Source organism: Calidris pugnax, unplaced genomic scaffold, assembly GCF_001431845.1.
Source record: "Calidris pugnax isolate Ruff unplaced genomic scaffold, ASM143184v1 scaffold41, whole genome shotgun sequence".
NCBI lineage: Eukaryota > Metazoa > Chordata > Aves > Charadriiformes > Scolopacidae > Calidris > Calidris pugnax.
The window spans coordinates 30443758-30455925 of record NW_015094509.1 but is presented as its reverse complement, the minus strand read 5'-3'; the positions used below and the strand labels follow the sequence as shown (position 1 = coordinate 30455925).

The 12168-nt window shown below is 48.1% G+C and overlaps 1 protein-coding gene across 1 annotated transcript in view; it reads left to right on the top strand.

The window, feature by feature from the left end:
* The window catches only part of ZC3H3 (zinc finger CCCH-type containing 3), a 207230-nt gene that overhangs the window by 133992 nt on the left and 61070 nt on the right, over positions 1 to 12168 (top strand). The window contains exons 6-8 of the mRNA XM_014965228.1: positions 3645 to 3726; positions 6359 to 6514; positions 9896 to 9965. Of these exons, the coding sequence (XP_014820714.1) occupies positions 3645 to 3726; positions 6359 to 6514; positions 9896 to 9965 (308 nt within the window). The remainder of the gene's footprint in view (positions 1 to 3644; positions 3727 to 6358; positions 6515 to 9895; positions 9966 to 12168) is intronic.

Here is a 12168-nt window from a genome sequence, read left to right as displayed (position 1 = left end):
CCCCCCAGCGGGGAATTTGGGGTGCCACAGCGGAAAGGGGGGAATCTGGGATGAGCCATCCCGACCCCCCACCGCCGCTGTGTCCCAGCACTGATGCTCTCCCCCAGTTGGAGAGCGACTGGGAAGACATACGGGGACGGATTTGGGACCTGGCATCTGTCCTGCAAGAATAAAAGAGTGATATGTCTGGACCAAACGAGACTCCCTGGACCAAACCAGACTCCCTGGACCAAACCAGACTCCCAGGGATCAGAGTCTTTTTTTTTTTTTTTTACCTTCTCCCCATCTTGTTCCTGCTGCCTTTGAGCCTGCACGGGGGGGGGAAGAACTCGCCGCGCCGCTTAATTTCCGTCTCCGCAGCGAGGAATTTGGGGTGATGCGGAGGAAAAGGGGGGAATCTGGGATGAGCTCTCCCAATCTCCTGGCGCCACTGCATCCCAACACCAATGCTCTCCCCCAGTTGGAGAGCGACTGGGAAGACATACGGGGACGGATTTGGGACCTGGCATCTGTCCTGCAAGAATAAAAGAGTGATATGTCTGGACCAAAACCAGGTTGCTCCAAGAAACCAGACTCCCTGGACCAAACCAGACTCCCAGGGATCAGAGTCAAGCCCTGGGGGCATCGTTTTGGCTTTTGTTTTGTTTGTTTGGTTGGTTTTGTTTAATTTAATCCAGAGAGGGGCAAATTTCAGCTCCTAATTTTGGGATTTAACCCTTATCCAGTTTGCCGGTCTCTTTTGCTTGGCCCCGGTTTCTCACCGCGTGGGTTACTTTGATAATAATAATATAATGATAATATAATAATAATGATAATCAAATTTCAGCTCCTAATTTTGGGATTTAACCCTTATCCAGTTTGCCGGTGTCTTTTGCTTGGCCCCAGGTTTCCCACCGCCTGGGTTACTTTGATAATAATAATATAATGATAATATAATAATAATGATAATAAGAGAAGGCTCAGGGGAGACCTTATAGCGGCCTTTCAATGCCTGAAGGGTGCCTATAGAAGAGCTGGAGAAGGACTCTTTGCCAGGAGGGGTAATGATAGGACAAGGGGAAACAGTTTTAAATTGGAAGAAAAAAGATTGAGATTAGATCTCAGGAAGAAATTTTTTACTCTGAGGGTGGTGAGACACTGGAACAGGTTGCCCAGGGAAGCTGTGGCTGCCCCATCCCTGGAGGGGGTCAAGGCCAGGTTGGATGGGGCTTTGAGCGACCTGGTCTGGTGGGAGGTGTCCCTGCCCAGGGCAGGGGGGTTGGAACTGGATGATCTTTGAGGTCCCTTCCAACCCAACCCATTCTATGATTCTATGATAATACAGATAATGGTCTGCAAAATATCAGATGCTTTGTATTTATGAAGGCAAATCTCTTGGTAGAAGCTCTCCCTGGGTATCCTGAGTTGGTAACCACTCTAAAAATCAAAACTGGGGCTTCTTGGACCTCCTGAAAGGTCTGAGACATCGAACCCTCTCTCCTCCATCTCCTCCCTTGCTGCTTTGATGCTCGCAGAGCCTTGCTTGTATTTAAACTTCTTTTTTTGCACGATGCGAAAGCTTCTAAAAATACCATCGCGCCGGAGCCTGAGTTTCCTCCCTAAATCCCAACTGATGGCAAAATGCATAATTACGGAGCTTTTTAACCAGCAGCGTTACGGGGCTGCCTCCTCCTGGGTAAATATTTAGGTGGTTTTTCTAATAGTTGGGAGAGGATTTGCTCTCAGGATGAGGAATTAGATGGTGGGAAAGCATCGACGAGGGGTTTCTTTGCCAGTCTGATGCTTTGCCGTTCTCCATCACCGCGCTGGATGGAGGCATCTCACCCGGATTTTGTCATGGATGGGACTGGCTCTCGGGTGATTAAATTGCCTCCAGGAGATGCCTACCACGAGGTGTGCATCACCTGTCCACCTAGAATACCATGACTTCTTGCCAGAAGATCAAAGCTGGGCAAAACCCACCCAAACGTTATGCCACGGATGTATTTTTTGCTAGATATAAATTAAAAACCGATGGCGTGAGGCTGTCGCACCCTTTATTTATTCACTTATCTATTTATTTCTTTAGTGAGTCTTGTTTTTGGGCCAAGATGCAGTTGTCAAGCTGCTTTAACTAAAAGGATGGCACACGAGCACGGGAGCGTGTTCGTCCCCGAAAAGTCCACTTTTATGCCCAGGAATTAAATATTTAGAGTGATTATCTGCTGCCCTGGGGAGCCGGTTCCTGGTCCTGCCCGTCCTGCTGAGCTTGCTTTAAGGACCATTAAACATAATTGCAGAGGGGCGAGGGATGCTCTATCCCTACCCTTAATGCTGGGACTTTCATTTGGGTCTTCCTCCCTGCATCAGTTGGGAGGTCAACCTTGCTTGAGCGTGGTGGCCTCTTAACCCATCTTCCTTGCTAAGAGATGCTCTGCCGCATCTTCGGAGTGACCCCAACTCGATGAGCATTTATTGTAGGGCTGAAAACCGAGAGCGAGGCAGCTCTGCGATGGGGAAGAAGCCATAAATAATTAAAAAAAAAGGGGCAAAAAACCTGTTTGAGCTGGAGATTTTTTTAATTTGCGGAGGGAACAGATGGGTCTTTGCCGACGCCGGCAGCCCGAGTGACAGCTCGCGCGCGGGGACGACGCTCTGCCGCGCTATCAAATTCCACTCGCTCACTCCCCAACACGCCCGGGCTGGCAGGTGAGTGACTGAACCCTTCTCCTACCACCTGGAAAACTTCATTTTCAAGGTTTTTTGTGGTTTTTTTACTTTTTCATACGCTCTTCTCCTACCACCTGGAAAACTTCATTTTCGAGTTTTTTTTGGTTTTTTTTTCCTTTTTCTTACGCCGGTCAAGGATGATTTAATTCTGTTGTCGCGCCTATCGGAGGCAGGAGCTGGGGGCTTCCCCAACCGGCCGCGGGGAACAGCCAAGCCAAGCGTGGAAATTTGCTGGAGTGAGTTGCTTGGAGGGGGATGTTGACAAGTTTAGGGGCCAAGGGGGAAGGTCCCCACTGTGTTTGGAGCTGGCAAGGAGACCTGGTGCCTTTGGAGGTGCTGACAAGGTAGCCATCCATAGAGAGCATCCTCACCCATCCTGCCTCTGGGAGCTGCTTGCTTGGGTTAGCAATGAAATATTAGAATCAGAGCATGGTTTGGAAGAGACCTTTGAAGATCATCTAGTCCAAGCCCGTACCGTAAGCAGGGACACCTCCCACCAGACCAGGTTGCTCAAAGCTCCGTCCAACCTGGCCTTGACCCCCTCCAGGGATGGGGCAGCCACAGCTTCTCTGGGCAACCTGGGCCAGGCTCTCACCACCCTCACAGTCATGCATTTCCTTCTAATATCTCATCTGAATCTCCCCTCTTTCAGTTTAAAACTGTTACCCCTCATCCTATGGCTCCCCTCCCTGACCAAGAGTCCCTCCCCAGCTTTTCTGGAGCCCCTTTGGGGACTGGAAGAGACTGGAAGGTCTTCCTGGAGCCCTCTCCAGGCTGAACCCCCCCAACTCTCTCACCCTGTCCTCACAGCAGAGGGGCTTCACCCCCTGGGATCATTTTTGTGGACCTAATGATGGTGTGACCACATGAATTGCTGCAAAATTTGATGATTCTGAGCAATTTATCTATTTTTTTTTGTTTTTTTTCTCCAACAGCAAGGTTGCATTGTACACCCAGTCCTGGCTTCTCTCCATCCAGTGGCCTGAACAGATCAGCGACGAGCCGATACATCGCCAGGTCTGTGTGTGTGTGTGTAGGAATGACATGCTCCCCCTCTGGTTCCTGAGATTTATGCTCAGGAAGGTGTCAGCAGCTTGAGATGCAGATGTTTGACCGGCTCCTTGATGGGTGAAGCTCTGGCTGCTGCTTTTCTCCCTTCTTCTGCTCCGAAGTGGTTCTAAGCTCAGCAGAATCATAGAATGGCTTGGGTTGGAAAGGACCTTAAAGATCATTGAGTTCCAACCCCCCACCCTGGGCAGGGACACCTCCCACCAGACCAGGTTGCTCAAAGCCCCATCCAACCTGGTCTTGAACCCCTCCAGGGATGGGGCAGCCACAGCTTCTCTGGGCAGAAAACCAGGGTTTCTGCTTGGAAAGGGTTTCAAAGATTATTAATGAGTTGTGACTCCTTCCTGCGCTCAAAGAACACCAAATCCTGCTTGGAAAGTCCCTTTTTAAATCAACCATATTGTTCTCAAGGGGGATTTTGGGTTTTTTCCCCCAACTCAGAAGCCCAATCCCAATTTAACCCAGCAAACCTGCAGCTTTTCCTTCTCGCTCTCCCACCCACAAACTGGGAACCAGTAACACAGCAACTGGAAAGCTCCAAGTATGGGAGAACGATGGCATGTTGCTGCTGTTTAGAGTCTTACCAGCTTTCTCCTTGGCTTCTTTCTTTTTTTTTTTCTTGTGCTCCAGATGTGCCACATATCATCGTGTCCTTAACTCTGAGCGTTTTGCAGACAAGTCCCTCTTAATTGTAGCAGACTAGAATTTATTCCCGAAGTGTGTCTGTTCCAGATGTCAGTTTACAGACATCGTGCTGGATTCTAGCTGTGTTTTAGCATCTCTACCACTAATATCAACTCATTTAAAACGTGCCATCAGAGTTAATTGGTGCCAAAGTTCAGCTTTCCGTGCAGGTCAACGTGCTGGTGGCCTGGCCAGGTCCCACAAGTAGCCAAGGTGTTGGCTATGGATGAGCCTTTATTCAATATCATCATTTTAGCCAAAAAATCATCTCTTTTTTAAAGGCTTGCCTTGCATTGGTCTTGGAAGCACCTCAAGTACCAAGAAGCAATTTGTGGTGGAGTTTGGTGTCCTCCCAGACCATTTGTGATGAAAGAGATGGTGGCATTTCCACTGCTGAAATGTGGCTTTTGCATTCAGCCTTTTGACTGCATGAAGTTGCCTTTCTCTGATTGTGTTGTAGCTTGAGAGCTGCAGACAATCAATGGTTATAGAGGTTAAAATGTGCATTTTCCCCTAAAATAGTGTCCTCATGCGAGTATTTATCCTGGGCAATGGTGCTGTGACCTTTAGACCTGTGGTTCTCATACCAGGAGGACCAAGACTGTGGAAATACGTACATATTATATAATATTTATGTATTATACCTATCTTAAAGTAATTTTATATGTAAAAATTTATCCTTAATCTCTAAGAAAGCAATGCATACAACTACCCGGAGAACCTAGGGCTTTGGTTGCCCCATCCAGAGCACTGTGTCCTCTGCAAACTTGAGTTAACCATGCCCTACCATCTAATTATCTGCTCGGAGAGCGTAAATGTGTCCTTGGTGGGGTTGTATTCCCCCAGATCTCAGCACTTTACCTCTTCCTCCTCATCCCATACATCTCTGTAGCTGCTGGGTAATTACCTCCTCAGCTGGAAGCTTATAGAAAACACGTTCTAAGCAACTTTTGATAGCCTTAAGTTGCTTCTAGTGGTACCAGGCAATTAATAGCAAGTTTTTGTGATGTTGGGTGTTATCTGGCTGTCACGTAGGCCCCTCATTCATTGAAGTCCATAAGGAGGTGCCCACTTGAAGACCTTGAATAGGGAGGATGTTTTCTCCCTCACCGTGTTCCCCAAAACTGCAGGAAGCTCTCTCCAGGCTCATAAAATCATAGAAGAGAATCACCATCATGGAGGTGGGAGGCTCTCTGGGGAGCTCTGTCCTTCCTCTTGCCCCAGATTGACCTTCCAACATATCTCTCTGAGAAGGTCTGGTTCCACCTTCTCTACAACATCCCATTAAGAAGTCACAGAGGACAATAAGATCCCCCTTGGCCTTCTCCTTGCTGAGCAAATCAGCCTGTGACCTCTACTCAGGTGTCCTGTGCTCCAGCCCCAACCATCTTGGTGGCCTCCAATGGACGCACTGCCATCCGTCACTGTCTGTGTTGTACTGGGAGCCCCAAACTGGACCCAGTGCCCAGCTGTGGTCTTGCAAGTGCCAAATAGAGGAGATAGATCCCCTTCCTCATCCTCCTGGCTGCATTCCTGCTAATATGGCCCACGGTGCGGTTGGTGTCACCACCACAAGGACACCTGGGTGACTCCTCTTCCCCAGAGTTGTCTTCCCAGTGGGCCACAACGTGTCCTGGGGTTAATTCTACACCAAATGCAGGTGTTTCCTGGGAGATTGTCCTCTTCTTGCAAATTTTTAAAGATTCAGGGTAAAGTTGTCCAAGAATAAAAAAGACTTAAGAGCTTATGGCCTAGAACTAACTGTTTGAATATCTCACAGTCTCATCAAAGCAAATCTTGGGCTCCTCTGTGATTTCAGATGCTATTGACCTTTCTCCTCTACGTCACTATTGTGTTGGAGATGTTAACCTGACCCTGTCTGTCTTTCTCCTTCTAGCCGTGCTGTTCAGCGAAGTTTGGCCATCATTCGTCAAGCCAAGCAGAAGAAAAAGAAGAAAGAATATTGTATGTACTACAACCGCTTTGGCAAGTGTAATCGTGGGGACAGTTGCCCCTACATCCATGATCCGGAGAAGGTGGCCGTCTGCACCAGGTATGGATGGACACAGCAGCCCCATAATTTGGCTCATCACAGTAGACTGGGCCATTGGTTGGCTTTGACGCTTGCTCATGGGATATTCCTCAGGGAAACAACCCAATAGTGGAGATTGCTCCAGGGGAGGTTTAGGATGGATCTTAGGAAAAATTTCTCCACCTAAAGGGTTATCAAGCTCTGGAAGAGGGTGCCCAGGGAAGTGGTGGAGTCCCCGTCCCTGGAGGGATTTAAAAGATGGGTAGATGTGGTGCTGAGAGACACGGGTTAGGCAGTGTTAGGTCAATGGTTAGACTTGGTGATCTTAAAGGTCCTTTCCAACGTAGGTGATTCTATGTAAGACCATGAGAACCAGCTGTTCTGGCTCAAGTCCAGGACCTACCCAACACCATTGGGTTGGCAAGTATCTACAGGAGGAGGACATGTAGAGAAGGGCTCTTTCTCCTGGCTGGGACCTCTCAGCTTCGGGCAGTGAAGCCCTGCAGCATGGTAGCATTGGGTTTTCAACTCCTAGAGCATGCCACCAAGCCATCATCATGCAATGGTCAGCAGTTCTCTTCTGGTGAATTTATTTACTTTTTCCTTTAGTACATGATATTTATGGCGATGGGTTGCACGACTGGATTGAGGATTGCATTAAAAGTGCTTCCTCAACTGGTCCCTCCTCTCTGGTGGTTCATGAGAAGGATGGAATAATCATTCCCTGATCACCTTCTGGGCACCATTTATAACTGCATAGTCCTCCCTTCTCTGTCTAAACTTCCCAGACTGGAGAATTGTGGTCTTTTTAATCTCTCTGCTATTTTTTTCTGTACATTTATACAGCATTTTATACCTGTTAATGCCAATGCACAACCCATTGTGCATTGTTAAAGTTAAATACACAGATTTGGGTTGTTCTGCACAGTCTTTTGGGACGACAGAAATACTTATTTCACATTTTGGAGGTGAATACCAGCACCAGGACATTTACATCTAATAAGTGACCTTCCATATCGTAATGCAGAAGCTCTAAAAAAAATTAAAAATCAGAGTAGTGTTTAAAGAATTAGTAATAAAATCAAATCAACGTTTCTTAAATAGAATTGGAATAATAGTCCTTAGTCATTTCGTTGGTGCTGTCAGGTTGAGGATGCCGTCGGAGTTTCCAGATGAGATTTTAAGGCTAAAAATTTCAGTCAGTCCCCAAATAAACCATCTGACCTGAACGATTTTGTGGCTCCTGGGTAATATTGGATGCAGATTTGAGCTGAGGGACTTGAGAGCCCGCCCCGACCACGCGCCGGGTGATTTCTTCTGAGAGCAACGTTTCTCAGATCTCCTCAGATCCATGCAACAGGTTTTCATCCTCCAGCCTGTGATGCCACGGAGCTGCGAGACTTGATAATTTATTACGGGAGAACTGATTCATGTTGCCAGCTCGTTATACCTGCCCAACACTTGATTAAACTATATTATTAGTCGTTTAAAAAGTGTGGAAAAGCCAACTCCGCTGATGAACTCCTTGAGTAATTTCTCTGTGAAATTGCTGCTGGGCTAGAAATCATTTGGAGGTTGCGCAAAGCTCGATGGGAGACCGTGTAGGAGGGAGAAAGGTGATTTATTTATTTTTTAACCAATTTCACTCATTCTCACAGAATCACAGAATGATATGGGGTTGGAAGGGACCTCTGTAGATCATCTAGTCCAACCCCTTGCCAAAGCAGGGCCACCTAGAGCAGGTTGCACAGGAACGTGTCCAGGCAGGTTTGGAATGTCTCCAGGGTCAGGGACTCCACCACCTCCCTGGGCAACCTATTCCAGGGCTCTGCCACCCTCACAGGAAAGAAGTTCCTCCTCATGGTTAGGTGGAACTTCTTTTATTCAAGTTTGTGCCCATTTCCTCTTGTCCTGTCACTGGGCACCAATGAAAAAAGACTGGCCCCATCCTCCTGACACCCACCCTTTGAGTATTTATAGGTGTTGATCAGATCCCCCCTCAGCCTTCTCTTCTCCAGACTAAAAAGACCCAAGTCCCTCAGCCTCTCATCGTAAAGAGATGCTCCAGGCCCCTCATCATCTTTGTAGCCCTTTGCTGTCCCCTCTCCAGCAGTTCCCTGTCCTTCTTGAACTGGGGAGCCCAGAACTGGTCCCAGTGCTCCAGATGGGGCCTCACGAGGCAGGGCAGAGCAGAGGGGCAGGATGACCTCCCTCCACCTGCTGGTCACACTCTTCTTGATGCCCCCCAGGATGCCATTGGCCTTCTTAGCCACAAGGGCACATTCTCCTGTAACATCTTCTCGTGTGTCCAAGGCATCTGGTCAGGATTACTTCTGGTGACACAGAGGACAAGGGATGTCGGCCGCTGAGTCCTCACTTTGAATCCTTGGTTCTTCTTATGTTGGCGACCAAATCTGGTTTTTGGTGGTGCTTCTTGCACACTTTAGGAATTGCTGGTCCTTGAGGCCTTTTGGGTCTCCATCCTGCGCCATTTCCATGAGTCACCAGAGGACAACACGGATTTACTCCCCATCTTGTGTCTCCTCACCCTGGTGCCTTCTAGCTCCAATTCCATTCTTTAGCTTTCTGTTATTATCCCTTGATGTTCTCACTCTGCTTTTGGTTTAAGGTGTCCTTTATTTTCCAGGGCTGGGTGTCTTGAGGAGCTGCACGTAGCTGTGCTGTGATCACAATCACCTGCACACCCAGTTGCCATCAGCCAGTGGTTTTCACATCTATAAGTTCTCATTTATACTCTCTTCAAACCACTCTGATTTTATTTTTTTTTTTAATTAATCTCTCCATCCTCAGCTCTAAATTTCTAAATAAAGCTCGGAGCATATTCCATTCTCCAGAACCTCCCTGCAAGGTTATGCAGCTCAGAACATGTACCCCTGGAGTCTGGTTTTGGGGGATTCAGACCCCCTCTTCCCACAATAATACGTGTATTTTATTAATCTGCTGTCACACTGGTACCTTCTACATCCTCGTGCTTTGGGATCTTGGTTTCTGTTGTGTGCCTGTCTCTCTGCTCCTCCTGGTTGTTGGCCACTCACACCCTGAGGTCCTCCTGGTGCTTCATGCAGCATCTGGTGTCATCAGGGCTCTAGGAAGGACCTTTCTCCTTCCGGGAGCATCATCTCTGAAACTCATGGTGCGGGCCTTGCTCTGTCTACTAATGAGCAGCCAAATATGATGAAAGAACAAAATCTTATCAGGAAACTTCAACTGCCCTTCTAACAAGAAGGACCTGTACCAATTTAGGGCATAAAATGGACTTTAGGAGCAATTTTTGGCCTTGTGGAAAATGTGGTAATGGGGCAAGACAGATGCTTGGTGTTTAAAGCCGTGTGTTTTGTCACCTACCTCGTGCTCAACCTTCTCCTTCTGGTGTATCTACAGGTTTCTCCGTGGCACATGCAAGAAGACAGATGGGACCTGTTCCTTTTCCCACAAGGTGTCCAAAGACAAGGTCTGTATGGCTTCCCAAGGAGCACGGTGCAGCTCTACGAGCGAGCGGCACTACGCTGGTGGTTGTAGGGAACTCTACCTCATTGAGCGCTTCCAACAGAATTTATCTGTAGTTATCCTGCCAAGCTCTTCAGGAAACAGCCTCAAGTTGAGCCAGGGGAGGTTTAGGATGGATATTAGGGAAAGTTTCTTCACTGCAAGGATTGTCAAGCATTGGAAGAGGCTGCTTAGGGAAGTGGTGGAGTCATCATGCCTGGAGGTATTGAAAAACTGGGCAGACGTGGTGCTGAGGGACATGGGTTAGTGGTGGCTTTGTCAGTGTTGGGTTGATGGTTGGACTCGAGGATCTTGAAGGTCCCTTCCAGCCTAGACGATTCTATGATGGGGTTGTGAGAGCAAAGTGTGTCTCTTCAACTGGTGCAGTGAATCGGTAGATGAACGCGTTAAGCAGTGGGTTGGAATTTGGAGCACCTGGGGCTGTGTTGGGTAACGTCTGTTGGGTGAAGAAGTGCTTAAACTCCCAGAATCGGAGAGAAGAAGCATGAAAGTAGAGTTTTAGTTGCATCTAATCCATAACTACCTCTGTAAGATTGCCCTTCCCTCTAAATCACCCCACGCTGGGGTGGGAGGAGGAGGATGTTACAACATGGAAGAGCTTGGAGATATAAATTAACCTTTCTAAAAAGCTGGGCAGTGAAACCTCCAGCAGAACAGCTTTTGAGTTCATCATTGTTTTCAACCTTCTTGATGTATCTGGGGGCTCCGTGGTTTTATTACACGGAGCGAGGTGGAAAAATAATTAGGTTTTCTTCTAGTGATTATCAGTTGACGATTTAGCAGATCAACCTCCACTCGGTGGCTGGGATCTCCAGTCAGACGTAGCTTTGGAGACCTCAAGCGTTGAAGCGGAGGTGATGACATTGATGCTGAAGGTGAAGCGTTGCTGTGGGTCCTTCGCTGAGCTGGGATGTGCTTCGAGCACGTATTTACGTTTCAAGCTTTGGTGGATGGATCTGGAGGATCATTTCTCCTCTACAGACCAAGGATCACTCAAACAACAGCAGTGAGGTTGATCCCACCAGGGTTTTTAGACGCCAACCGACGCGGTGTCACTGAGTCGGGGAGCGCTTTGTGATGGGATGGAGATGCCAGGAAGCGGGATGTGATTGAGGACTGGTTTTCCTGGAGAAGTTCGTGAGGCTCAGACCTTTGTGGTGTCGCTCGATGAGTCTACGCCCCCTCCTTGGCTGTATTTCTGGCCTGTCTTTTGTCAAAGGCAGCTTTGTCAAAGCTCTCACAGCTGTGCCTGGGGCACAGAATCACAGAATCACAGAATCTTAGTGGTTGGAAGGGACCTCTGAGATCATCGAGTCCAACCACACAAAAAAAAAAAAAAAGCACCCAGATGCAACCCAACAATCTCAGCCACTGGAGCATGCCCTGCAGTACGTAGCTTGGGAGACCTCAAGCGTTGAAGCCGAGGTGATGACGTTGATGCTGAAGGTGAAGCGGAGCTGTGGGTCCTTCGCTGAGCTGGGATGTGCTTCGAGCACGTATTTATGTTTCAAGCTTTGTTGGATGGATCTGGAGGATCATTTCTCCTCTACAGACCAAGGATCACCCAAACAACATCAGTGAGGTTGATCCCACCAGGGTTTTTAGACGCCAACCGACGCGGTGTCGCTGAGTGGGGGAGCACTTTGTGACCGGTGTCAAGGCTCTGCCATTGGGATGGAGATGCCAGGAAGCGGGATGCGATTGAGGACAGGTTTTCCTGGAGAAATTCGTGAAGCTTAGACCTTCGTGGTGTTGCTTGATGAGTCTACACCCCCTCCTTGGCTGTTTTTCTGGCCTGTCATTTGTCGAAGGCAGCTTTGTCAAAGCTTTCACAGCTGTGCCTGGGGCACAGAATCACAGAATCTTAGTGGTTGGAAGGGACCTCTGAGATCATTGAGTCCAACCACACACAAAAAAAAAAAACAAAAAACAAACAAAAAAAAACCAACCCAAAAAAACCCAACCAAACAAATCCAAAACACACCACACCAAACGCCCACCAAAACCACCGCACCCACCAACTAAACCCCACACTCAACACCTCACCATAAACCAATAACCTTGGGCACTAGAGCAGGCCCTGAAGAGCCATGTCTATACGTTTCTTAAATCCCTCCAGGGATGGTGACTCCACCACCTCCCTGGGC